The 26,457-nt window shown below is 45.9% G+C and overlaps 1 protein-coding gene and 2 non-coding genes across 3 annotated transcripts in view; all 3 read left to right on the top strand.

The window, feature by feature from the left end:
• Nucleotides 1-26,457, top strand: part of TEX14 (testis expressed 14, intercellular bridge forming factor) — a 99,001-nt gene that overhangs the window by 2,640 nt on the left and 69,904 nt on the right. Inside the window, exon 2 of the mRNA XM_066264063.1 lies at nt 6,974-7,110. Coding sequence (XP_066120160.1) covers nt 6,975-7,110 — 136 coding nt within the window. The 5' untranslated portion in view covers nt 6,974. The remainder of the gene's footprint in view (nt 1-6,973; nt 7,111-26,457) is intronic.
• LOC136327628 (U1 spliceosomal RNA) lies at nt 4,370-4,533 on the top strand. Its single transcript, XR_010729808.1, has one exon. It is a non-coding gene; the product is annotated as a U1 spliceosomal RNA (small nuclear RNA).
• Nucleotides 13,666-13,879, top strand: LOC136327747 (small nucleolar RNA U3). The gene has a single exon (XR_010729869.1). It is a non-coding gene; the product is annotated as a small nucleolar RNA U3 (small nucleolar RNA).

The following is a 26,457-nucleotide window of genomic DNA, read 5'->3' as shown; positions in this document are numbered from 1 at the left end:
AGTTTTTCGTTGTGATACCTTAGTTGTTCATTGATTGATTTCTCATATGTGCCTTGACCCGGGGGCTACAGCAGACCGATTGATCCCTTGCTCAAGCCAGCAACCTTGCTCAAACCCGATGAACCCGTGCTCAAGCTGGCGAGCTCAGGGTCTCGAACCTGGGTCCTCTGCATCCCAGTCTGACACTCTATCTACTGTGCAACTGCCTGGTCAGGCTGAAGCTCTTTTCATACTTAAATATGAACCCTGAAATTGAAAAGAGAACTAGACTTTGAAAAATTAACTGAATCAGGGAAAAGTAGTTTCTAAAGAGTTTAAAAATATTTATATGTTACCTCTACTCCCCCAAATAAGCACTTCTTAAGGTGCCTAAAATACACTGCTCACAAAAATTAGGGGATGTTTTATAGCTTCATATTTATTTTTAAATATCCCCTAATTTTTGTGAGCAGTACATTAAAATAACAGAAAACAATTAGAAATTATCCTAAGAAATTAATTATTCACAAAGATATATCTACAAGTCTGTTCATTGCATAGATAGATAGATATATAGATAGGATGGCAGTAAACAAAGCAGAATATTGGCCATATGAATTATAAAACAGGGCCCTGGCCGGTTGGCTCAGCGGCAGAGCATCGGCCTGGCGTGCAGGAGTTCCAGGTTCGATTCCCGGCCAGGGCACACAGGAGAGGCGCCCATCTGCTTCTCCACCCCTCCCCCTCTCCGTCTCTGTCTCTCTTCCCCTCCCGCAGCCAAGGCTCCATTGGAGCAAAGTTGGCCCGGATCTGGGCGCTGAGGATGGCTCTGTGGCCTCTGCCTCAGGTGCTAGAATGGCTCTGGTCGCAGCAGAGCGACGCCCCAGAGGGGCAGAGCATCGCCCCCTGGTGGGCATGCCGGGTGGATCCCGGTTGGGCGCATGTGGGAGTCTGTCTGACTGCCTCCCCGTTTCCAGCTTCGGAAAAATACCAAAAAAAAAAAAAAAAAGTATAAAACAGTATAAAGTAGTTATGAAGTATAATCCTATTAAAATATATATGTATAAAGAATTGGGGCCTGACCAGGCGGTGGCGCAGTGGATAGAGCATCAAACTGAGATGCCCAGGACCCAGGTTTGAGACCCCGAGGTCACTAGCTTGAGCGCGGGCTCATCTGGGTTGAGCAAAAGTTCACCAGCTTGGACCCAAGGTCGCTGGCTCGAGCAAGGGGTTACTGGGTCTGCTGAAGGCCCGCGGTCAAGGCACATATGAGAAAGCAGTCAATGAACAACTAAGGTGTCACAACGAAAAACTGATGATTGACGTTTCTCATCTCTCTCCATTCCTGTCTATGTGTCCCTATCTATCTGTCTCTGTTAAAAAAAAAAGAAAGCGCAGAGGTTGCTGGTTGGATCCCTGGTCAGGACACATACAGGAACAGATAGACGATGCTCCTGTCTCTCTTTCTTTGTGCCTTCCTTTCTCTATAAGATCAATCAATAAAAAATTTTAAAAATACCCTCCAAAAAATAAAAGCAAAGCTTTTTAAAAAAAATCTTGTGGCTAAGAGGGAAACATTCTCAAGGATTATAGAATATGCTACTCCAAAATATACCACTTTGGCATAAGGATTATTTTGAGCTAAAAGCATTTGAAGAACAGCAGATGTATGAAAAGCATTCAGACCTTCTCTTTTCTTCCTGAAGGCAGGAGATAAAGCTCAGGTGTAAAAGATAAATTTCTCTATACAAGGGGAAAAGAACATTCCCAGAGGAAGGGAGTCGAACAATGCCAGAGAATTCTGTACAAACAGATCTTGTTAAAATAATTCTGCCTGACCAGGCGGTGGCGCAGTGGATAGAGCGTCGGACTGGGACGCAGAGGACCCAGGTTCGAGACCCTGAGGTTGCCAGCTTGAGCAAGGGGTTACTCAGTCTGCTGAAGGCCCACGGTCAGGGCACATGTGGAAAAGCAATCAATGAACAATGAAGGTGTCGCAATGAAACTGATGATTGATGCTTCTCATCTCTCCGTTCCTGTCTGTCTGTCCCTATCTGTCCCTCTCTCTGTCCCTGTAAAAAATAAATAAATAAAAATTTAAAAATAATAATTCTGATCTACCATTAGATTCCCCATTTATGTTACTTTTTCATAAGTGCCTCTCTTTGTTCAACCTAATATAAAAGCATTTAAGTTTTGCCACATCTTTGGGTCTTCATTTTCTTATGAAGGAGCCTGTGTCAGGTAAACTTACGTTAAATAAGTGTGAATGCTTTTATGGTGTTAAACTTTATCTGCCAATTTTATTTTCCTTTTTTTTTTTTTTTACAGGGACAGAGAGAGAGAGAGAGAGTCAGAGATAGGGATAGATAGAGACAGACAGGAAAGGAGAGAGATGAGAAGCATCAATCATCAGTTTTTCGTTGTGACACTTTTTTTTTTTTTTTAGTTGTTCATTGATTGCTTTCTCATATGTGCCTTGACCGTGGGCCTTCAGCAGACCAAGTAACCCCTTGCTGGAGCCAGCAACCTTGGGTCCAAGCTGGTGAGCTTTCTGCTCAAGCCAGATGAGCCCGTGCTCAAGCTGGCGACCTCGGGGTCTCGAATCTGGGTCCTCTGCATCCCAGTCCGACGCTCTATCCACTGTGCCACCGCCTGGTCAGGCATCTGCTAATTTTATTCTTAGGCCCAGCCAGAGACCCTAACAGTCAGAGGTAGTTTAGCCTCTACATCAGGGATCCCCAAACTACTGCCCCCACGGCCCCCTGAGACCATTTATCCCCGGCCACACTTCCGGAAGGGGCACCTCTTTCATTGGTGGTCAGTGAGAGGAGCACATCGACCATCTCATTAGCCAAAAGCAGGCCCATGGCCTGACCTGTGGTGGCGCAGTGGATAAAGCGTCGACCTGGAAATGCTGAGGTTGCCGGTTCGAAACCCTGGGCTTGCCTGGTCAAGGCACATATGGGAGTTGATGCTTCCAGGTCCTCTCCCCCCCCCCCTCCCCGTCTCTCTCTCCAAAATGAATAAATTAAAAAAAAAAAAAAAAAAAAAAAGCAGGTCCATAGTTCCCATTGAAATACTGGTCAGTTTGTTGATTTAAATTTACTTGTTCTTTATTTTAAATATTGTATTTGTTCTCATTTCGGTTTTTTCTTTTTTTACTTTAAAATAAGATATGTAAAGTGTGCATAGAGATTTGTTCATAGTTTGTTTGTTTTTTAAAGATTTTAATTTTTTTATTTCTTCATTGTAGAGAGGAGAGAGAGAGAGGGAGAGAGAGAGAGGAGAGAGAGAGACGGGGGGAGGAGCTGGAAGCATCAACTCCCATATGTGCCTTGACCAGACAAGCCCAGAGTTTCCAACCGGCGACCTCAGCATTTCCAGGTCGACGCTTTATCCACTGCGCCACCACAGGTCAGGCCATAGTTTTTTTTTTATAGTTGGGCCGTCCAACGGTCTGAGGGACAGTGAGTGAACTGTCCCCTGTGTAAAAAGTTTGGGGACCCCTGCTCTACATACACCACCAAAGCCTTTGATATTACAGTTGTTGCAGAGTTGTTTTGCCCAGATGCCTATCCAAAAGAGGAGAAAAGAAAACAAGTGTCATTTATTTTCATTGTCTAAAAGAGGGGAGGAGCAAGCGTCTTGTTACCAAATCCAAGCCAAAATGCTGCTTGCTTTATGCGGAGAACTGCAGACGAATAACCGTGAAGCAGGGCACCTCTGCTTCCTATGTACACCAGGCACCTCTGCAGGAGCCGAATGGCCGGGGTGGGGTGGGGTGGTAGAAGGCTTGAGGCTGCATGTCACACGCATTCTCTTATTCAGTCTTCACAGAAACCTTGTTAGGTAGGCAGGCATGTTACTTCCACTTTACAACTTGGGGAAATGGAAACTGAGAGAGACTGAGGGTATGACCAAGGCCCATAATGGAGCCGCGACTCAGACACGACATAACCACTGTGCTGCCTTCTTCTCTGCGGGCCGCAGGCCTCCGCCTCCCAGACTGCCCTGCCTTGTCCTGTCCTGCAGTGCGGAATCCAGACTCGTGCCCTGAAAGGCGAAGAATGGAAAACTATCCCCAGCCACACCTCCCGATTGCTTTCTGTATGTCGCAGGAATTAGCTAGGTCGAATCCGCTTCAAGTATGAGTGACGTAAGTGGCAAGAGGCGGGGATATGTAGATGAGAAGCGCGGTGACTGCTGGTCCGAGTATTGTTCACGGAGCAGAATTTCCTCTGGGCATCCAAAAGAATGCACCTTAGTCTCTGTTACATAAATATATTGCAGTTCCTAACCAAAGGCCTAAGGAACTCGCGATGTAATTCACCATGATTTAAAAGTATGTTGAGGATGATGGTGATGTATCAGGTAGTCCCTCCAACTCATACTTACCTGGCAGGGGAGATACCATGATCATGAAGGTGGTTTTCCCAGGGCGAGGCTTACTCATTGCACTCCGAGTGTGTTGACCCCTGCGATTTCCCCAAATGTGGGAAACTCGACTGCATAATTTGTGGTAGTGGGGGACTGCGTTCGCGCTCTCCCCTGGTAAATCGGTTTAAAAATAAGAAGTGTAGTTTTTTTTTTTTTTTTTTAATAGAGGGAGGGAGGGTAAGTACCAATGATTAGTTTTTTGTTTTATAGCGCCACATCGCGGGCCTGCTCTCAAGCTAGCTATCTTGGTTTTGCGAACCTGGGTTTTGGGTCCTTTGTGTCCTAGTTTGACGTTCTATCCATTGCGTCACCGCGTCGTCAGGCTAGATTTGATTTAGTTTTATGTATATATTATGCTGTTTCATTGGTGAGGGTTTTTTATTGTGTGCTATTTCTGTTAAACGCTGTTGATTACAGACTGGTGAGTGTGAAAATATATCACTAAACTAAGCTTCTTGACCTTTAACGCAATTCTACAGTGGCTAGCTTGAGTAAGGAATACTCAAGTAGCTGGGTGGAGTCTTCAGTAAAGACACTTAAGAGAAGGTGATCAGCCTGACCTGTGGTGGCGCAGTGGATAAAGCGTCGACCTGGAAATGCTGAGGTCGCCGGTTCGAAACCCTGGGCTTGCCTGGTCAAGGCACATATGGGAGTTGATGCTTCCAGCTCCTCCCCCCTTCTCTCTCTCTCTCTCTCCTCTCTAAAAATGAATAAATAAAATTATAAAAAAAAAAAAAAAAAGAGAAGGTGATCAACAGACAATTAAGGTGCCACAACTATGAGTTGATGCTTTTCATCTCTCTCCATATATATATATATACACGCACACAACTCTTTTTGTATCTGCAAATAGAAAGGAGGCAAAAGTGGGGATGGGACATGACTGCTTTCTGTAAAAGCTTCAGTTCATCTTTAAACATTTTTTTCATAGTTACTTCTGTTTGCTTAAGCATGTTTGCCCTGAGGGATTGTTTGGTTGGTTAGAGCAGTGGTCCCCAACCCCTGGGCCGCGGACCGGTACCGGTCCACAGAGAAAGAATAAAGAACTTACATTATTTTTGTTTTATTTATATTTAAGTCTGAACGATGTTTTATTTTTAAAAAATGACCAGATTCCCTCTGTTCCATCCGTCTAAGACTCACTCTTGACACTTTCTCGTAAGTTCGACAATTATATTTAAAAATACCAGTTTTTACGCCAGTTGCATACTTTTATTTTGTGCATTTATCCTTCCCACCCTAAAGGCTGGTCCATGAAAATATTTTCTGACATTAAACCGGTCCGGGGCCCAAAAAAGGTTAAGGACCACTGGGTTAGAGCATTGTCCGGAAGCACAGAGATTGCTGGTTCCGTGCCCAGTCCAAGTACATACAGGAACAGATTAGGGTTCCTGTCTGTGTGTGTCTCTCTCACCCTTCCCCTCTTACTAAAATTGATAAATAAACATTAAAAAAATAAAAAGAAAAGAACGTTGTGATATTGTATTACTAGGATGCTGCTTTTAGTCACTGGTGTGGATATTAACATATACAAAAGAAAATGCATAAAGTTAAAACACTCAAGTTATTCACACATTCAAGTTTCCCACATTCTTGTCAGTGGATAAATTAAGAAAGTGTTACTTCTCAGTAACCTAAAAGCCTCCTGGCTAGTGAAGACCTGCCAAGTGTGTCAGCCTTCATGGCTTTTCCTTTTACTACATCTCACATTACACCCTCTTCGTCCCTCCGTGCAGCACAGAGTTATGCCCTGATGTGCGTTTTTGCCGATTCATGTGGAAGGGACGTTTTTCTCTTACCCACTGTCTGTGGAGCATCAACATGGTGCCACTTTTCTGCCCTGCTAAACTGAGCATTGTGATGCAGCATTCCACTTTCAGGTGTCTTACACTTGCACCTGTCACATTTGAGACACATGTAGGTGTCGTGCAAACGTGACTGTACAGGTATTGTGGTCAGGTGTGAATGCCACGTGTAGAAAGTTAAAATTCCTCAGCATGGTTTGTATCATGTACAGTAACAGTTAACAACACAGAGGGCTCACTTGGTGCCACGCACACTCTAAGCTTTTTACACATATTGGCTTATTTAAACGTCTCAGCAACCCTCTGATTATTATTATCCCCATTTACAGTGGAAGAAATTGGGGTCTATTAAGGTTAAATAAATTTCCAAGGTCATAGAGTTAGGAGGGTGTGACAACTTCAGAGATTGAACCCAACCCACTACATTATACTGTCTACATTCTTACATAATGACTGCAGTTGTGCACTAACCTTTCAGAGTTAATATTCTCCTAGTTATCTGAGTGATACAACAAACATGCTTATTTCCAATTTTACTTTGTAATAGTCATCACTATCTTGGTCCTGGGAATTAGTAATGAATATATTCAGTTCTTCAATTTCAGCAGTAACATTGAGAATAAACATTAATCACGTAAGATTTCAGTAATTGCTTCCCTAACCCTGTTTATTATAAATGAAAGAATCTAAGTTGCTTGCTTACATTTCTGATTCACTTAGAATAAGCATGTTGCTTTCTTTTGAAACAGGATGTCTCGAGCTGTTCATCTTCCAATACCCTGTCCTGTTCAGATTGGTTCCTTAAGAAATGACACCTTGGAAGCTCAGCTTCATGAGTATGTCAAACAGGGGAATTACGTGAAAGTGAAGAAGATTCTTAAGAAAGGTAGGCACTAAAAAAAGAAAGAAAAAGGCCTGTGGTGGTGCAGTGGATAAAGCGTCGATCTGGAACGCTGCGGTCGCCAGTTTGAAACCCTACACTTATCTGGTTAAGGCTTGTAAGGGAGTTGATGCTTCCTGCTCCTCCCCCCTTTCTCTCTCTCTCTCTCTTCTTTAAAATGAGTAAATAAAAAAAATTTTTTTTGGCCCTGGCCAGTTGGCTCAGTGGTAGTGTCGGCCTGGCGTGCAGGAGTCCCGGGTTAGATTCCCGGCCAGGGCAAACAGGAGAAGCGCCCATCTGCTTCTCCACCCCTCCCCTCTCCCTCTCTGTCTCTCTCTTCCCCTCCCGCAGCCAAGGCTCCATTGGAGCAAAGTTGGCCCGGGAGCTGGGGATGGCTCTGTGGCCTCTGCCTCAGGCACTAGAATGGCTCTGGTTGCAACAGAGCAACGCCCCAGATGGGCAGAGCATCGCCCCCTGGTGGGCATGCCTGGTGGATCCTGGTTGGGCGCATGCGGGAGTCTGTCTGACTGCCTCCCTGGTTCCAACTTCAGAAAAATACAAAAAAAAAAAATTTTTTTTAAAGGTAAAGCACTGTTGAAATGGCAGATGCAACTTTGGTCCACATTTCTGAATAGTATTGGAAGGAAAAATAAGTATATCCTAAAACTTTGAGTTCTTAGAGAAGTCAGAAATTAAATTAATGAGGTGAGATGTTCTCTGCCGGTTCAGTCATACTGTTTAATGGAGGTCTTAAGTCTTAAATCACTGGAGACTGTTTTGATTTGCTTTGTGCTAAGAACCTTATGGTTTGTTTCTTTTCCCACCCTGGCCTCCTGCCTTTGAGTCTGCCTGGTTCCCTTTCTTCCTTTAAATCTACTCCCCCAAATGGGTCTTCTGGGGGCAACTTTCAACAGCTCTCTCGAGGTGTCAAATCTGGGACCTCAGCATCCCAGGTTAATGATGCTCTATCCACTGCGCCACCATTGGTCAGGCCAGACCGTATTTACTTTCTAATTACACATATGTTAACTGAACCTTGGGGTTAGAGCAGCCAAGAAAAGACGTATGATCTGGCCCTCTAGGAGTGTAGGACGGCAGAAGAAACAGACACGACTGAGTATCTGATGTACTGAGAAGGGCAGGAGAAGAAAGGAGCACACCTGGTACATCTCAGCCTCCTTGTCTTGAGGGTAATTGAGGGAAACTTCTTAGAGGAAATGATATGTAGGCCAGGATGTTAATAAAGAAAGGGAGTTGGGGTTAGAGTTGGAGGTCAGAGGTAAAAGTCAGAGGTAAGGGCCAATGAAAGGGATCCAAAGGCCTTGAGGATGGAGAGGGTGACCAGTTGGAGGAGAAAGGAACGGGGTAGGAGGGAATGGTGTGGGTTGGGGGAAACAGGCAGGGCAGGCTGTGGCTGCACCTGGCCTCATGGGCTGTTGGAAGGATTTTGATATTAGGTGCATACACGCATTAGATTGTTATGTCTTCCTGATGAATTGGCCCTATTATCATTATGTGATGTCCCCCTTTATCTCTGGTAATATTGTCTTGAAGTTTACTTTATCTGATATTAATATAGCCACCTTAGCCTCCTTGTGCTTACTGTTGTGTGAAATATCTATATCTTTATAGTTAAAATGTCTTCTTGAGAGAATATAATTGAAGCTTGTTTTTTGTTTTGTTTTGTTTGTTTTTAGCGAGAGATAGAGACAGAGAGAGGGACAGACAGGAAGGAAGAGATGAGAAGCATCAATTCTTCTTTCTGGCACTTTAGTTGTTCATTGATTGCTTCTGGTATGTGCCTTGATGGGGTGGGTGGGGGGGAGAATGTAGTGAGTCACTGACCCCTTGCTCAAGCCACGAGCTTTGGGCTCAGGCAGCGGCCATGAGGTCATGTCTATGATCCCATGCTCAAGCCAGCGACACAACACTCAATCTGGTGAGCCCGCACTCAAGCCAGCAACCTCGGGATTTTGAACCTGGGTCCTCTGAGTCCCAGGCAGATGCTCTCCTCAACTGTGCTACCGCCTGGTCAGGTGAGGGTTATGTTTTAAAATCCATTCTGAAGACTATACTTTCAGAGATCATTTCTATAGTCATTAAAATTCATTCTGACACACTCTGCCTTTTAATTGGGATGTTTAGTTCATTAATATATATTTTTTATTTTTTTAATTTTTCCTTTTTTTCTTTATTCATTTTTTTAGAGAGGAGAGAGAGAGACAGAGAGAGAGAAGGGGGGAGGAGCTGGAAGCATCAACTCCCATATGTGCCTTGACCAGGCATGCCCAGGGTTTCGAACCGGCAACCTCAGCATTTCCAGGTTGACATTTAATCCACTGTGCCACCTCAGATCAGGCTGTTTCTTCTTTTCTGTCTTCTTTTTACTTGAATATTTTTTTAGAATTCCGTTTTAACTTATGTGTTGACTTTTTAGCTATATTTTTCTGCATTATTTTTTAGTGATTGCTCTAGTGATTCGAGTATACATCTTTAATTTTTTTGTTTGGGTTTGGTTTTTGTTTCTTTTTAAAAAAAAACCTTTTTTTGGCTTAAATCTTTAATTTTCACAAGCTACTTAATATTGTACCACTTCACATAATATAAACTTTAACCATATAGGCTCATTTCTCCCCTTCCCCATCCTTTATCATAAAGATTCCATCAGGCCCTGGCCGGTTGGCTCAGCGGTAGAGCGTCGGCCTGGCGTGCGGAAGTACCGGGTTCGATTCCCGGCCAGGGCACACAGGAGAAGCACCCATCTGCTTCTCCACCCCTCCCCCTCTTCTTCCTCTCTGTCTCTCTCTTCCCCTCCCGCAGCCAAGGCTCCATTGGAGCAAAGATGGCCCGGGCGCTGGGGATGGCTCCTTGGCCTCTGCCCCAGGCGCTAGAGTGGCTCTGGTCGTGGCAAAGTGACGCCCTGGAGGGGCAGAGCATCGCCCCCTGGTGGGCAGAGCGTTGCCCTGGTGGGCCTGCCGGATGGATCCCGGTCGGGCGCATGCAGGAGTCTATCTGACTGTCTCTCCCCGTTTCCAGCTTCAGAAAAAAAAAGAAAAAAAAGATTCCATCAGTATTATATTTGTATGAGTTATGAACCTTATAATTTTATAATTTTTGCTTTGAAGAATCATGTATACTTTTTTTTTGGGGGGGGCTGATATTCTTTATATTTATCCTTCCTGGGTGCCATGAACCAGCACGGCTAGTAAATCCAGGTCCTAATTGAGAATGATGCAGAATGAAGAAATAAGCTCAAAGAGAAAAAGGATGGGATCTGGAGGCCTCTGCAACACCTTTAGCTTGCAAGAGAGCAAGTCTCCACCCCCAAACCTGCTGTATTTATAGGGCAGAGTAAAACCATTAGCAAATCAAAGATCTTTAAAACAAGGTCACAGCCTGACCAGGCGGTGATGCAGTGGATAGAGCGTTGGACTGGGATGCGGAAAGACCCAGATTCGAGACCCTGAGGTCTCCAGTTTGAGTGCAGGCTCATCTGGTTTGAGCAAAAGCTCACCAGCGTGGACCCAAGAACGCTGGCTTGAGCAAGGGGTTACTGGGTCTGCTGAAGGCCCACGGTCAAGGCACATATGAGAAAACAATCAATGAACAGCTAAGGTGAACAACTAAGGTGTCGCAACGAAAAACTGATGATTGATGCTTCTTTCTCATCTCTCTCCATCCCTGTCTATCCCTCTCTCTGACTCTGTAAAAAATAAATAAATAAATAAACACAATAAAAGGTAAATAAAGAAAAACTTTATAAAAGATATATATATTTATATATACATATAAAACAAGGTCACATTTCCAAGGCAACCCAATAATTCTCCCAAGTGCAGAAAACCCCCACCATAAATAATATCTTATCTTCACAAAACAAAGGATAAAAGGAAAACTGCCTCCAGCCTCTCTGAAGGACATGGGGGAAAGGATAGGTAAAAACAATCCAACATCACAGCTAACTTGGAGGTGTGGGGAAAGACTTAGCCAAGCAAGTGAGGTGGGGGGTTGGGCAGACTGTTGGCTTACTGCCAGTCCCCCACACCTCTGTCCCCCAAAAATCGAAACCATAAGGATGCTGTCAGCTTGCAGTCCCCAACAGCTGCGGGTTGCTGACCTTGAATATGGAGATTAAAATCTTTTGCCAAATTTGGGAATCATTCTGCTATTATTTTTTCAGATACTTTTTCTGTTCCATTCTTCACTTGCCTTCTGGAAATCCACTTATAATTTATATCAGACTTTTTGGTATTGTCCCACAGTTCCCAAAGCTCTGTTGATTTTCTTTATGTAAAAAAATTTTTTTAAAGCCTTGCTATTTGTTTATTTGAGAGAGAGAGAGAGAGAGCGCGAGAGAGGGAGAGAGAGGCCTGACCTGTGATGGCGCAGTGGATAAAGCATCGACCTGGAAATGCTGAGGTCGCCGGTTCGAAACCCTGGGCTTACCTGGTCAAGGCACATATGGGAGTTGATGCTTCCAGCTCCTCCCCCTTCTCTCTCTCTGTCTCTCCTTTCTCTCCCTCTGTCTCTCTCTCTCCCTCTCCTCTCTAAAAATGAATAAATAAAAAAAATAGAGAGAGAGAAAAAAAGTGTGAGAGAGAAAGAAGGGGTAGGAGCAGGAAGCATCAACTCCTATATGTACCTTGACTTGACTGGGCAAGCCCAGGGTTTTGAACCGGCAACCTCAGCATTCCAGGTCGATGCTTTGTCCACTGCGCCACCACAGGTCTAGGCTCTATTGATTTTCTTTTTCTTTTGTGTCCTTCGATTGGATAACTTTTCTTGATCTATGGTCAACTTGGTGACTCTTCTTCTGTCATCTCTAATTTGCTCTTAACCTTATCCCGGTTCAATAATTTACTAGATAGATTCGATAAAAAGTATAAATAAATACATAAATAAACTGCTCGAATGACTCACATAACTCAAGAAAACATGTTACTTACTATTACTGGTTTATTAGAAAGGATACAAGTTTCCATGCCCTATTCTTTCACACCACCCACTCAGCACTTCCTGCATTCACCAATCTGGAAGCCCTCTGAACCTTATTGCTTAAAACCTTAAAAATGTATTGTATAATAAATATGTATTTTCCGATGGCTTTAGGCGACCCCTGTGTTTTGGTCGTTCGACCCCCGCCAGGGTCGCGACCCACAGATTGAGAACCGCTGGCTTAGGGGTTTTACAGAGGTTTCATTACCAAGGCAGGATTGATTTAAATCATTGACCATTGGTTATTGAACTCAGTCTTTCTTCCCTCTCCCTTTCCAAAGGTGGGACCGGGTTTGAGGCAGTGGTGGGGCAGAAAGTTCCAATCCTCTAATCCTGGCTTGGTCATGACTTTTCTGTTGACCAGCCCCTCTCCTGAAGCTACCTAGTAACCCCTCCTCTTTCTTTAAAGGCTAAGGAAACCGGGTCTCTGCAAGTTGGTGGACTTATATAGCAGGTGAGAGGCAGTCGACTCTGACCAATAGCAGAAGCAGCGATTCCTTAACCCAGGGGTCCCCAAACTTTTTACACAGGGGGCTAGTTCACTGTCCCTCAGACCGTTGGAGGGCTGGACTATAAAAAAAAACTATGAACAGGCCCTGGCCGGTTGGCTCAGCGGTAGAGCGTCGGCCTGGTGTGCGGGGGACCCAGGTTCGGTTCCCGGCCAGGGCACATAGGAGAGGCACCCATCTGCTTCTCCACCTCCTCCCCTCCTTCCTCTCTGTCTCTCTCTTCCCCTCCCGCAGCCAAGGCTCCATTGGAGCAAAGATGGCCCGGGCTCTGGGGATGGCTCTTTGGCCTCTGCCCCAGGCGCTGGAGTGGCTCTGGTCTCAGCAGGGCGATGCCCCGGAGGAGCAAAGCATTGCCCCCTGGTGGGCAGAGCGTCGCCCCCTGGTGGGCGTGCCGGGTGGATCCCGATCCCGGTCGAGCGCATGCGAGAGTCTGTCTGACTGTCTCTCCCCGTTTCCAGCTTCAGAAAACAAACAAACAAACAAACAAAAAACAAACTATGAACAAATTCCTATACACACTGCACATATCTTATTTTAAAGTAAAAAAACAAAACAGGAACAAATACAATATTTAAAATAAAGAACAAGTAAATTTAAATCAACAAACTGACCAATATTTCAATGGGAACTATGCTCCTCTCACTGACCACCAATGAAAGAGGTGCCCTTCCAGAAGTGTGGTGGGGGCCGGATAAATGGCCTCAGGGGGCCGTATGTGGCCCGCGGGCCGTAGTTTGGGGACCCCTGCCTTAACCTATAGTGAGGCGGTGCCTGTTGTGGTGGGCAGGTTAATAGCATTTTGCTCTGGGTTAGAGTCAGATACATGCAGTGTGTGATTGGCTGCTAGGAAGACATATGTTAATAAGGCCTGTTGCTGCTTTGAAGCATTTCTGGAAGATTTACAAGTGAAAGTGATGTATTAAGCTTTGCTATTCAACAGAATTGTTATGATACATGAGACAAAATATATTTATAAGGTTAAATTGACCAAAATATGTCACCGTGAGTCAAAGGTTGTGCCTGCTATAGACCCACTGGAGAATGCAGAGTTAAGATTAAGACTATACTTTCAGGGATCATTTCTATAGTTTGTTACTAGAGAAGTTTCTCTGATCGTGTAGAGTACCCAAAACCACGAGGAGGAGTTGCAGTGTTCTCTTCTGAGCGTGAAGCTGGTTCTTGGTGTTGCTTGTGCAATTCCCTCTTGCCATTGATGATCGTTCTTCTCTTCTCTTGGGAGAGGAAGAGGGAGAGAATGCAGTCTGAGTGGTTTTTGTATTTCTGAGTTAAATGTGAGGCTATTTTTACTAAATAGATTTTGGGAGTTCTGTTTTATTTTCTCTTCAATGTTAGGAAACTTTTGCGTATTTTTTCAGTGTAGTAGTGTTAGGGAGGTAGACAGTCTGACTTTTGCATGTACCTGACTGGGATACCTACCAGGGCGTGATTCTCTGCTGCAATTGGAGTCATCATCCTTGCCCAGGTCAACTTTGTTCCAACTAATCTTTGGCTGTGGGAGGGAAAGAGAGGTGGAGAGGGGGAAGGGTGGGGAAGCAGATGGGCGCTTCTCCTATGTGCCCTGGCTGGGTGTCAACTCGGGATTTCCACACACTGGGCAGACTCTCTACTGTTGAGCCAACCGGCCAGGGCTAAGTTGGTCTTTTTTTTTTTTTTTGGAAGGGTGAGAGGTGAGAAGTATCAATTCTTCGTTGTGCCTCGATGGGGATGGGGGTGGACGTGTTACAGCAGACTGAGTGACCGCTTGCTCAAGCCAGTGACCTTGGGATCAAGCTGGTCAGCCTTGCTCAATCCAGATAGCCCCGCGCTCAACTTGGCGACCTCCGGGTCTCGAACCTCAGCCTCCCAGTCCAATGCTCTATCCACTGCACCACCTCCTGGTCAGGCTAGGTTGGTCTTTTTAAACTTTGTTCTATTGATGAGAGAGAGAGAGAGAGAGAGAGAGAGAGAGAGAGAGAGAGAGAGAGAAGGTAGAAGCTTCCATCTGTTTCTGTATGCTCTCTGAGGAGGGGGTTATCTGGCCAAGGCAACATGTTGTTTTGAGCAATGAGGTATACTGTATAGTCTGAGTGACCAGCTTTTAAGATTTACAGAGAAAAGCAGCTAAAGTAGTTTTAAATTTTTTTAAATTAATTATTTATTTATTTTTTATTTTTCTGAAGCTGGAAATGGGGAGAGACAGTCAGACAGACTCCCACGTGCGGCCAACCGGGATCCACCTGGCACGCCCACCAGGGGCGATGCTCTGCCCACCAGGGGGCGATGCTCTGCCCCTCTGGGGCGTCGCTCTGCCGTGACCAGAGCCACTCTAGCGCCTGGGGCAGAGGCCAAGGAGCCATCCCCAGTGCCCGGGCCATCTTTGCTCCAATGGAGCCTTGGCTGCGGGAGAGGAAGAGAGAGACAGAGAGGAAGGGGAGGGGGTGGAGAAGCAAATGGGCGCTTCTCCTATGTGCCCTGGCCAGGAATCGAACCTGGGTCCCCTGCACGCCAGGCCGACGCTCTACTGCTGAGCCAACCGGTCAGGGCCTAAATTATTATTATTATTTTTAAAATTTTTATTTATTTATTTATTTATTTTTTACAGAGACAGAGAGTGAGTCAGAGAGTGAGTCAGAGAGAGGGATAGACAGGGACAGACAGACCGGAACGGAGACAGATGAGAAGCATCAATCATTAGTTTTCCATTGTGTGTTGCAACACCTTAGTTGTTCATTGATTGCTTTCTCATATGTGACTTGAGCATGGGCCTTCAGCAGACCAACTAACCCCTTGCTGGAGCCAGCGACCTTGGGTTCAAGCTGGTGGGCTTTTGCTCAAACCAGATGAGCCCGCGCTCAAGCTGGTGACCTCGGGGTCTTGAACCTGGGTCCTCTGCATCCCAGTCCGACGCTCTATCCATTGCGCCACCGCCTGGTCAGGCTAAAGTAGTTTTAAATTATTTTTATTTATTCATTTTTTAGAGAAGAGAGAGAGAAGGTGGGGAGGAATAGGAAGCATCAACTCCCATATGTGCCTTGACCAGGCAAGCCCAGGGTTTTGAACCGGCGACCTCAGCATTCCAGGTCAATGCTTTATCCACTGCGCCACCACAGGTCAGACTTTTCTTAGTTGTTTCAAGATGGTCTGTTCTGTCTACAAAAGAAGTTCCAAACCTAAAGAAAGATTTAGGAGTTTAAGCCAAGGTTTTGTTCTAAGGTAACTAAATCCACAAATCCACGGGTGTTCGTAGAGGCACGTAGTCCAAATAAGTTTTTGAAGTTTTATTAAAGGAGGAAATTTGGCCCTAGCCAGTTGGCTCAGTGGTAGAGCGTCGGCCTGGCGTGCAGAAGTCCCAGGTTCGATTCCCAGCCAGGGCACACAGGAGAAGCGCCCATCTGTTTCTCCACCCCTCCCCCTCTCCTTCCTCTCTGTCTCTCTCTTCCCCTTCCGCAGCGAGGCTCCATTGGAGCAAGGATGGTCCGGGCGCTGGGGATGGCTCCTTGGCCTCTGCCCCAGGCGCTAGAGTGGCTCTGGTAGCGACAGAGCGATGCCCCGGAGGGGCAGAGCATCGCCCCCTGGTGGATCCTGGTTGGGCGCATGCGGGAGTCTGTCTGACTATCTATCCCCGTTTCCAGCTTCGGAAAAATACAAAAAAAAAAAAAGAAAAAAAAGGGAGGAAATTTATTAAATATGCCGGCCGCATCTGGCTGACACAGGGCAACAGACCCAAATTGTGCAGCTTCAAATATAGCCGAGGCAGGTTATATACCCTTGATCACACACAGGTTGGCGGGAACAGGAGGGGTGCATATGACACAATCATTATTGTTGGAATCCATGGGAGTCCGAAAAGACCAGAGTAACAGGCTTTTATTGAAAGGAAGAAAGGAACCCTGCCGGGCACTTCTTCGGGGAGAAGAGCACCAGTACAAGCTGGGGGACGCATTTTATAGGGTAAAGTGGGTGTTGAATCAAAAGTCCTGGTATGTCCGGAATGCTCCTCCTTGGGGCGGCTTGCCAGCTTCTTGGAATTCCTCTGTCTCAGGGGCGATAGTCCAGTGAGTAAGGGTGAGGTCCGACAGATAAGCGGAACATCAAAAGAGTAGTTGGAATTTCTGGTAAATTCATGTATTTATCATAGTTGGAGTAGGAGTTGTAAAAGCATTTGATTGTAGGTAATCCTGGAGATTTCTCTCATTCGGGCCTCTAGGAACTTGATAAAGAAAGGGGCAAGCATTAAAATTAGGCACAAAATTAGGATTGGTCCTATAATTGGTGCAAGGGGTTTTTCCACCATTGTTTGGAGTAGGGGTGTATTTATATGGTTCCAGATTCTTCTGTTTCATGAGGGCAGGTTTCAGGTGTAGGGTTAGGTAGATTTTCCAATTTTCTGATTGGCGAAGGTCTGCATGCGGTTTGATAAGAAACTGGTGAACAAACATAAGGGTCTAAAAGTTGGAAAAATAAATAGGAGAGTGAGTGGACTAATGAAAGGCAATATAGTCAAGACACCCAGTTTGTGTGAAACCACTGATTCCATGTTTACAAATTCACTGGGCTTCAGAGGGAGAGAGAGTAAGAATAAGACAGGGAAGTGGCCAGGCCCCCTGCCCCTAGACCCACTTTCATAAGAAATTCTTAAAGCAACAAGGAGAGGATTTACCTGTATAGCTTGTTTGGTCCTTAGATTGATGGGCAGTGTACTAGGAACTGGAAGAGGTTCATGGGGTGGAATTAGGTTGATATTTGGGGTGAGATAGATTAGGGTACAGGTTTTTGTCCAATTAGTAGGGAGACACATATAGGTGTTATGCCGTTTTTCTACTTTAGCAGCAGTGGGAGTTGTCAGGATCACGGTGTGTGGACCTGTCAACGTAAAAGTCAGTCCTTGGGTGATGTATTGCTGGAAGTGCCTCTTGGACAGTCTTTGAACAATTTGCTGAGTAACCTGTAAATCCTGCAAGTACTTAGGGAAAGGTGGTTAAATTTCTACACTTTGCAGTTAGAGTTTAAGTCCTAGTGACCACTGCTTCTAGCTGGAATTAGCAGCAGGTCCCAGCCTATAATAGGCATGGGGCATTGAGACAAGAGGAATAAAGGAGATACTATACATTAAATAAAGCAACAAAATCAGACTGTCAATACCCACAGTAAAGATCTTCGAGGGATAAATAAAATTCAAATATTCAGGCAAGGCATAGTAGATGGCCCTTGTGTTTACAAGAGATGAGATCAGTTTATCTGCTACTTGGAAGAAATATCTTAGGCTCGTTGTTGGACAGATAAAATATATTATGCTCACTTTGTTAAAGATGGTACTGCCCACATGGAAGCCCATCACCCAGGTGATATTAATGTATGTTGGGTGCGGGCTGTGGGCAGGCAGGATCCTTGTAGCCTGGGGCTTGGTTTTAGGACTAAGCTTTTCCCACTTTTTTTTTATTTACAGAGACAGAGAGAGACGAGAAGCATCAATCATTAGTTTTTCGTTGCAACACCTTAGTTGTTCATTGATTGCTCTCTCATATGTGCCTTGACCATGGGCCTTCAGCAAACAGAGTAACCCCTTGCCAGCGACCCTGGGCTCAAGCTGGTGAGCCTTGCTCAAACCAGAAGAGCCCAAACTGGCGACCTCGGGGTCTCGAACCTGGGTCCTCTGCATCCCAGTCTGACGCTCTATCCACTGTGCCACCGCCTGGTCAGGCTTTTCCCACCCTTTTTGATGTGGGGTGGTGCAATCCCATCATACCTCAGATAAGTGACTTTGTATTAGAGACTTCCTTCCCTATTTTGTATATTGGATTAAAGGTTTTGATTTCTGCACTATAAAGTGGGGCAGGCTGGGAGCTTGCTCTCTCTTGGTTCCTGGGATTCGCATTCGAGGAGAGAGCAGGGAAAGCCCACGTGGAGAGAAGGCCAGGAGAAGCAGCTAAGATGATGGAGTGCTGAAAGAGAAGCCAGTTGTGCAGAGTTTGTGTAGAGCAGCGGTTCTCAACCTGTGGGTCGTGACCCCCACCGAGGTCACGACCCACAGGTTGAGAACCGCTGGTGTAGAGAGAAGGAGATGGGGAACAAAGGAAAATGAGGCTAGTGAGCTAGAAACCTTTGATTCTAGGAAACTCGGATAAGTCAGTAGCTTTGTGAGCACTGAATGAGTGGGTTCTGGAGCACAGTGTGTGTTTTTACTTGCCCACTGGGTGCAAGCTAGGATTAAAGATGATGGCCCACCAGTTTTTGGCTCCATTGTTTTATTACCGTCTGTCCAAATGCAATGTGAACCTGCATGGGTCAGGCGGCTGTGATGGTGGCTGCAGCAACTGGCTTTACACTCGTGAACGATGTCCTTGGCCCTTCAGTGGCAATTCCCAGCATGCTGGGCAAGCTCAGGTAACAGGTAGCTGGAGCAGGGCTAGAAGAGACTGAACCCTCCCTCCATGAAGCAAGGGGGCAGCCTACCTTCTTGTGCACCTCTATCCACAGCAAAGACATGTAAACTGGTGGGGCCGGAAGCCTGGCAGGCTTCAGTTCAATGACCTTTCTTTCCACTCTGGAGCAGGGCCTTGATGGAATTCTATGAAGCCCTTTAGGGCGCTGGAGCCTTTAAGAGCATATGCCAAAAGCTGGTATTTCCTGACTTCTTTTGGGCCTTATTTGCCTTTTCTGTTACTTCCTTGGCCATTATAGACCTTAAAAGCAATGCTCAGGCCTGACCTGTGGTGGCGCAATGGGATAAAGCATCAACCTGGAATGCTGAGGTTGCCGGTTTGAAACCCTGGGCTTGCCTGGTCAAGGCACATATGAGAGTTGATGCTTCCTGCTCCTCCTCCTCTCTCTCTCTCTCTCTCTCCTCTCTAAAAATGGAATAAATAGAGTCTTAAAAAAAAAAAAAGCCGGCCCTGGCTGGTTGGCTCAGCAGTAGAGCGTCGGCCTGGCATGCAGGAGTCCCGGGTTTGATTCCCGGCCAGGGCACACAGGAGAGGCACCCATTTGCTTCTCCACCCCTCCACCCCTCCTTCCTCTCTCTCTCTCTCTTCCCTTCCCGCAGCGAGGCTCCATTGGAGCAAAGATGGCCCGGGCGCTGGGGATGACTCTATGGCCTCTGCCTCAGGTGCTAGAATGGCTCTGGTCGCAACAGAGCGACACCCCAGAGGGGCAAAGCCCCTGGTGGGCATGCCGGGTGGATCCCGGTCAGGCGCATGCGGAAGTCTGTCTGACTGCCTCCCCATTTCCAGCTTCGGAAAAAATGAAAAAAAAAAAAAAAGCCATGCTCAGAAGATCTCACTGAGGGGCTTGACTAAGAGAGCAAAATTGGGAATCCAGTGTCTAAAGAAGCCTATTAGACTGAGGAAAGAAAGGATTTGATTTGTGGTGGTAGGTGGTTGGAGACTGCAGAGGGTCTGAGTTTGATTTAGGGTGAGACCTCAGGTGGTGGGGCTTAAGGTGATGCTCAAAATAGACTACAGACTGAGAGTGAAATTGAGCCTTAGCAGAGAAGACACTATATCCCTTCATGGTGAGGAAGTTAAGAAGGGTGGCGGTGTGTCTCCTTGAGGCAGGCAGGGAGGGGCTACAGAGGAGTAGGTCATCTACATATTGTAAGAGAGTACTAGTTTTAAGATTGCATGATGTTAAATCCTGAGCTAGTGTCTGCCCAAACAAGTGTGGCTGTTTCTGAATCCCTGGGGTAAGACAGTTCACGTAAGTTGCTGGGCTCCATTAGTGTCTGGGTCAGTCCAAAAAAGAAAACAGAAAGTAAGAGTCAGGGAGTAGAGGAGTGGTAAAGAAGGCATTCTTGAGATCTAGGACCGTAAAGTGAGTGGTTGAGAAAATATGTGACAGTAACTTGTAGAGATTAGTGACTACTGGATGGAAGGGAATTACTGCCTCATTGATTAGGTGTAAGGTTTGTATAAGGTGATAAGCCCCTGAAGGTTTTCGAACAAGAAGGATGGGGGTATTGTAGGGACAGTTCGTGGGAATGAGTAAGCCTGGTTTAAGAGGTGGGTAATTAATGGTTTAAGGCCTTAGAAACAGACACAGTTACACGTTAAACAAAGACTTCAGATACACATTATGAATTAAGGAATTTAAATGAGCGTGCTTTACTTGTTTCAAATTCAAATTATACTAGAGATATTTTCTGACAAAGAGAAAACAGGTTACTCACTCACACAGCTCAATAGACAACTCTGCTTTTTTAAGCTTTTCGAGATGGCAGGGAGTTGCCAGCATAGAGGGGAGGAAGAGAGAAAGCAGGCGGATGGACAGCGTGAACAGCTGGACGGAAAGAAGGAGGGTCAGAATCTGCAAGAGGAGGAAGAGGAGGTTGAAGTGTTGGTGGTGGTGCCACGTGGTCAGAGGAGTTAAAAATATTTAGAGCTCTGAGGAGAGGGGAGGGGACGAGGGGGAGTGGAAGGCACAGTCAATCTCTGAGGAGGGGGAGGGATGGGTCAAAGAAGAAAAAGAGACAGAGCCGCCCGTCTGTAAGGAGGGAGGAGAGGTTTAAGAACACAGTGGAGAAGGGAGGGGCCCCTGGCCAGCAGGGGAGGAGAAAAAGAGACTAGTATTTGCAAGTGAATGAGAAACAGGATTTTGCGAAGAGAGGGGACTTTCTGGGGGAAGAGACTCAAGGGGAAGAGATTTGCAGAGGGACCAGAGAGGGGTCCCAAGAGAGGATTGCCCCTGGGGGTCTGGCAGGAGGGGAAGAGAGTTGGGAGTCCGTGAAGAAGGAAAAATTAGGAGCAGAGATTTTAGGTGAGATTTCTTTGGCCCAGAACGGCCTGCGTGTAGAACAAGCGGCACAGAAATTAAGGACAGGAGAGAAGGGAGAAGAAAGCCTGCACATAAGGAATCTCTGATGCCCTTCCAGTCCGGTGGCAAAAAATTGTCAAGATCTCTTAGGATATTGTAATTGAATGTTCTGTTTTCAGGCCAATGGGAGTCATTGTCTAATTTGTATTGGGGCCACGCTGTGTTACAGAAGAAAATGAGTTTTTTTGGTTTAAGGTCAGAGAGGCCCAACTTAGTGAGGTTTTTTTTGTTTTCTTTTTGAATTTTTTAATTTATTTTTTAATGTTTTTACAGAGACAGAGAGAGAGAGTCAGAGGGATAGATAGGGACAGACAGACAGGAATGGAGAGAGATGAGAATCATCAATCATCAGTTTTTTGTTGTGGCACTTTAGTTGTTCATTGATTGCTTTCTCATATGTGCCTTGACTGCGGGCCTTCAGCAGACCGAGTAACCCCTTGCTCAAGCCAGCGATCTTGGGTCCAAGCTGGTGAGCTTTTTGCTCAAACCAGATGAGCCCGCGGTCAAGCTGGCGACCTTGGGGTCTCGAACCTGGGTGTCTGCATCCCAGTCCGACACTCTATTCACTGCACCACCGCCTGGTCAGGCTTAGTGAGGTTTTTTTATGAGACATCGTAGAGGGGTCTGGTCGGAAGGCTTAGACTCTGAAGAGCTGTGGAGACAGGTGAGCAAGAGGGGGAGTCCCCACCTTTTGTCACTGTCCCAAGAGGAGAAACTTTCCATGTGGGGGAGTTGTCCCTGATAGAGGTCGTCACCACCTGTCAGGGAGTTCTGAGAGAGAGAGTGGAGAGGTTTGGCTACGCGCCTAGTCTTCCGTGCAGTCTACTGAGACTGAAAGTCAAACCCCTCAAAAGCTGAGGCGTGTTAGAGAAAACTGTCCGACCAGAGAAAATTTTTTGGAAAAGAGAAGCCGACTGGGAAAGGGGAAGGAAGAAACTCCTTACCCTTCTGGTCCAGCAGGGATTCAGGACAGGGACAGATCGCTGGCCAATAGACCTACAATTACACGTCCAAACAGAATCAGGGAGGAAGCCCGGGCCGAGCTGCCGCTGCCCATTGCTTCCCTGATTGTAAGTTTGGACGGCAAAGAGGGATCGTCCAGGCAGTTAGTACCCTGTCCTGGGTTTCGGCACCAAATGTTGGAATCCATGGGAGTCCGAAAAGACCAGAGTAACAGGCTTTTATTGAAAGGAAGAAAGGAACCCTGCCCAGCACTTCTCCGGGGAGAAAAGTACCAGTACAAGCTAGGGGGACGGCCTGACCAGGTGGTGGCGCAGTGGATAGAGCGTCGGACTAGGATGCGGAAGGACTCAGGTTCGAGACCCCGAGGGCTTATCAAAGCTCACCAGCTTGGATCCAAGGTTGCTGGCTCGAGCAAAGGGTTACTCGGTCTGCTGTGGCCCCCAGTCAAGGCACATATGAGAAAGCAATCAATGAACAACTAAAGTGCCACAATGAAAAACTGATGATTGATGCTTCTCATCTCTCTCTGTTCCTCCCTATCTCTGACTCTCTCTCTCTGTCCCTGTAAAAAAAGAAAAGAAGCTCGGGGGACGAATTTTATAGGGTAAAGGAGAATCTCGAGCAAGTGGGTGTTGAATCAAAAGTCCTGGTATGTCCGGAATGCTCCTCCTTGGGGCGGCTTGCCAGCTTCTTGGAATTCCTGTCTCAGGAACGATAGTCCAGTGAGTAAGGGTGAGGTCTGACAGATAAGCAGAACATCAAAAGGGCAGTTGGAGGCCCTGGCCAGTTGGCACAGTGGTAGAGCATCAGCCTGGCGTGCAGGAGTCCCGGGTTCGATTCCTGGCCAGGGCACACAGGAGACACGCCCATCTGCTTTTCCACCCCTCCTCCTCTCCTTCTTCTCTGTCTCTCTCTTCCCCTCCCACAGCCAAAGCTCCATTGGAGCAAAGTTGGCCCAGGCACTGAGGATGGCTCCATGGCCTCTGCCTCAGGCGCTAGAATGGCTCTGGTTGCAGCAGAGCAACGCCCCAGATGGGCAGAGCATCGCCCCCTGGTGGGCATGCCGGGTGGATCCTGGTGGGGCGCATGTGGGAGTCTGTCTGACTGCCTCCCCGTTTCCAACTTCAGGAAAATACAAAAAGAAAAAAAAGAAAAAGGGTCACTCACCTCCCTTCCAAAAAGCAAAGCTAGAACCACTTCACAGCCAGTAGGATGGCTACTATTAAAAAAACCCAAAAAACAAAAACAAAAAACCTCCAGAAAAAAGAAAAAGAAAAAGGGGGGGAGCAGTTGTAATTTCTGGTAAATTCATGTATCTATCAATTATCAAGCTTATATTTGTCTATAGGATTTATAAAAAAAACATTCCTATATATTAAAATTTATAAGGTAACACAATAGCGAAAAATGTTATTTTTCATATTAAAAGACATTCTCAAATCTTTTAGTGTTCATTGGCCATCCCTTTGTCTAGAGGTATATGAATTAATCACACATTTTCAGGATGGGAGGGGGAGCTTATGTGGTATCAGGGGATAAGTGTTTGTGAATGGTGTAAGGTATTTTTCCCCGCTGAGAAGGAAGGAAGAGGGCTTGGAGCCACCAAGTGTGGAATAACAAATAGGCTTTATTCAGTACAGAGCGCGCATCCCGCCCGGCAAGGTTCCCTGGCCCCGAAGTAAGATGGAGGCCAGGGAAGTCGCGCACTGAGAGACCGCGTGGGTAAATTTAAAAAGGGGTCCCTCTAGGGAAGTCGGGCTAATATGATGTAGTGAAATCTCACTGGCTGACAGTCAGTCGCTTTTTTTCCAAGGACTCCTAGGAAGTTTCTTTTGGCGCGCTTGGCTGTGGGCGGTCCTAGCCAAAGTTCGCGGGCCTAGGTTCCCCACGTGACCATCCCTTATTATCCACCAATCTTACAAATGGCCCATTAAAGAAAGAAAGAGGGGAAGAGGAAAGGGCCTGCTTAATCCTCCCTTTTTCTGCACCTGGCTAGCTATTCACCCCTCCTCCCATAGGTATGGGGAAAGGTCAGGGAATCCAAGTCTTCCTCTTCTGCATTTACAACACAATGCCATTGGCCATCTTAGTTTTGATGCTAATGACACAAGCATAGAAATCACACTTACACGCCTAGTCCAAACTAATAAAATGTTCTTTAAACTTCCTAAAATATTAATATTAATTCTGTAGCTTTTGACACTTTACAACAGTTTAGAGTTCAGTCCTGAAAGCAAAATTGCAAAGGATTGAGAAAATGCTTGAAGGAATAGCAGTTGTTTTTGTAGTTTATTTTATTTATTTATTTTTTACAGAGACAGAGAGTCAGAGAGAGGGATAGACAAGGACAGACAGACAGGAATGGAGAGATGAGAAGCATCAATCATTAATTTTTCGTTGCACATTGCGACACTTTAGTTGTTCATTGATTGCTTTCTCATATGTGCCTTGACCGCGGCCCTTCAGCAGACCGAGTAACCGCTTGCTTGAGTAGCGACCTTGGGTCCAAGCTGGTGAGCTTTTTGCTCAAACCAGATGAGCTCGCGCTCAAGGTGGCGACTTCGGGGTCTCGAACCTGGGTCCTTGGCATCCCAGTCCGATGCTCTATCCACTGCGCCACCGCCTGGTCAGGCTTTTTTATTTTATTGATTAGAGAGAAATGTTGATTTGTTGATTCACTTATTTATATACATTCATAGTTTGATTCCTGCATGTCCCCTGACTAGGATCAAACCTGCAACCTTGGTGTACCAGGACAATGCTCTAATCAACTAAGCAACCTGTTCAGGGCCTGCGGTTTATTTTATACAATAGAATCAATGGAGAAGATGTAAAAAGTTATGTGAAAATCGGGAAATCTCTAGAATTAGATAAGCGAAATGGTGAGAGATGCATACTTCTTTTACATTAGTGGTTGTAGAATAGGTAACATTTTACATATATAGTTTACAGAAGGGTGAGGGTAAAAGTTGATAAAAAATATTGGGGTTGTCCTGTTCGGTTGGCTCAGTGGTAGAGCGTCAGCCTGGCCCTGCGTGTAGATGTCTTGGGTTCAATTCCTGGTCAGGGCACACAGGAGAAGCGCCTATCTGTGTCTCCCCACCCCCTCTCGCTTCTCTCTCTCTCTTTCTCTCTTCTCCTCCCCTTCTGCAGCCATGGCTCGATTGGAGCAAGTTGGCTCTGAGCACTGAGGATGACTCCATGGCCTCCACCTTAGGCACTTAAAAATGACTCCAGTTGCAAAGGAGCAACACAGCTCCTAATGGGCAGAGCATTGCCCCCTAGTGGGCTTGCCGGGTGGATCCCAGCTGGGGTGCGTGTGAGAGTCTGTCTCTCTGCCTCCCCTCCTCTACTGAATAAAAAAAAAAAAAAAAGAAATACTGGGATTGAAAGAATGAATAATAAGTGTTTTCTACTAGGAAATCATCAAAGAGCTGTTATTTGTGTTTTGAGAACAGTGGTTTTCAGCCTATTTTTATCCCTAGCGTCCACCTGTATCCTCTCAAGAGTTGTTTAGTGCCTTCCTAAGTGATTCCTGATCCCTAGAGAAGTCCTTAGAGGCCATGGTTGATTTAATATATTTACTTCATGAATCCCAGGGATTAACTAGTCTGCTTCCCTTGACCGTGTTCCCTTCCTGTCAAGAATTATGAATAGTCTGTGATTTTACAGGTTACCCTATTATATAGGTTTATCGATGCAGGTAGAAGATGAGATTCCTGCTTCAGAATTGAACGACAGCAGTAGAGTATTAGCTAGCTAGAATATTAGAACATTAGTATGTTGGATGCTTGTTCCTCAAATCCCAATTCCTACAGAGCTATAGAAAGAACTATATATAACACTGCACATATAGTGGATTCTTTTCTTTTTTTGCTAATTTTTTTTAAATATTCTTTTTTGTTTTTTTTTTAAATTTTATTCATTTTAGAGAGGAGAGAGAGAGACAGAGAGGGAGAGAGAGAGAGACAGAGAGAGAAGGTGGGGAGGAGCTGGAAGCATCAACTCCCATATGTGCCTTGGCCAGGCAAGCCCAGGGTTTTGAACCGGCGACCTCAGCATTTCCAGGTCGATGCTT

This window comes from Saccopteryx bilineata, chromosome 2 (assembly GCF_036850765.1).
Source record: "Saccopteryx bilineata isolate mSacBil1 chromosome 2, mSacBil1_pri_phased_curated, whole genome shotgun sequence".
In the NCBI taxonomy this organism is placed as follows: Eukaryota; Metazoa; Chordata; class Mammalia; order Chiroptera; family Emballonuridae; genus Saccopteryx; species Saccopteryx bilineata.
Note: the sequence above shows the minus strand (reverse complement) of the source record. Positions and strands in the feature narration are given on the sequence as shown.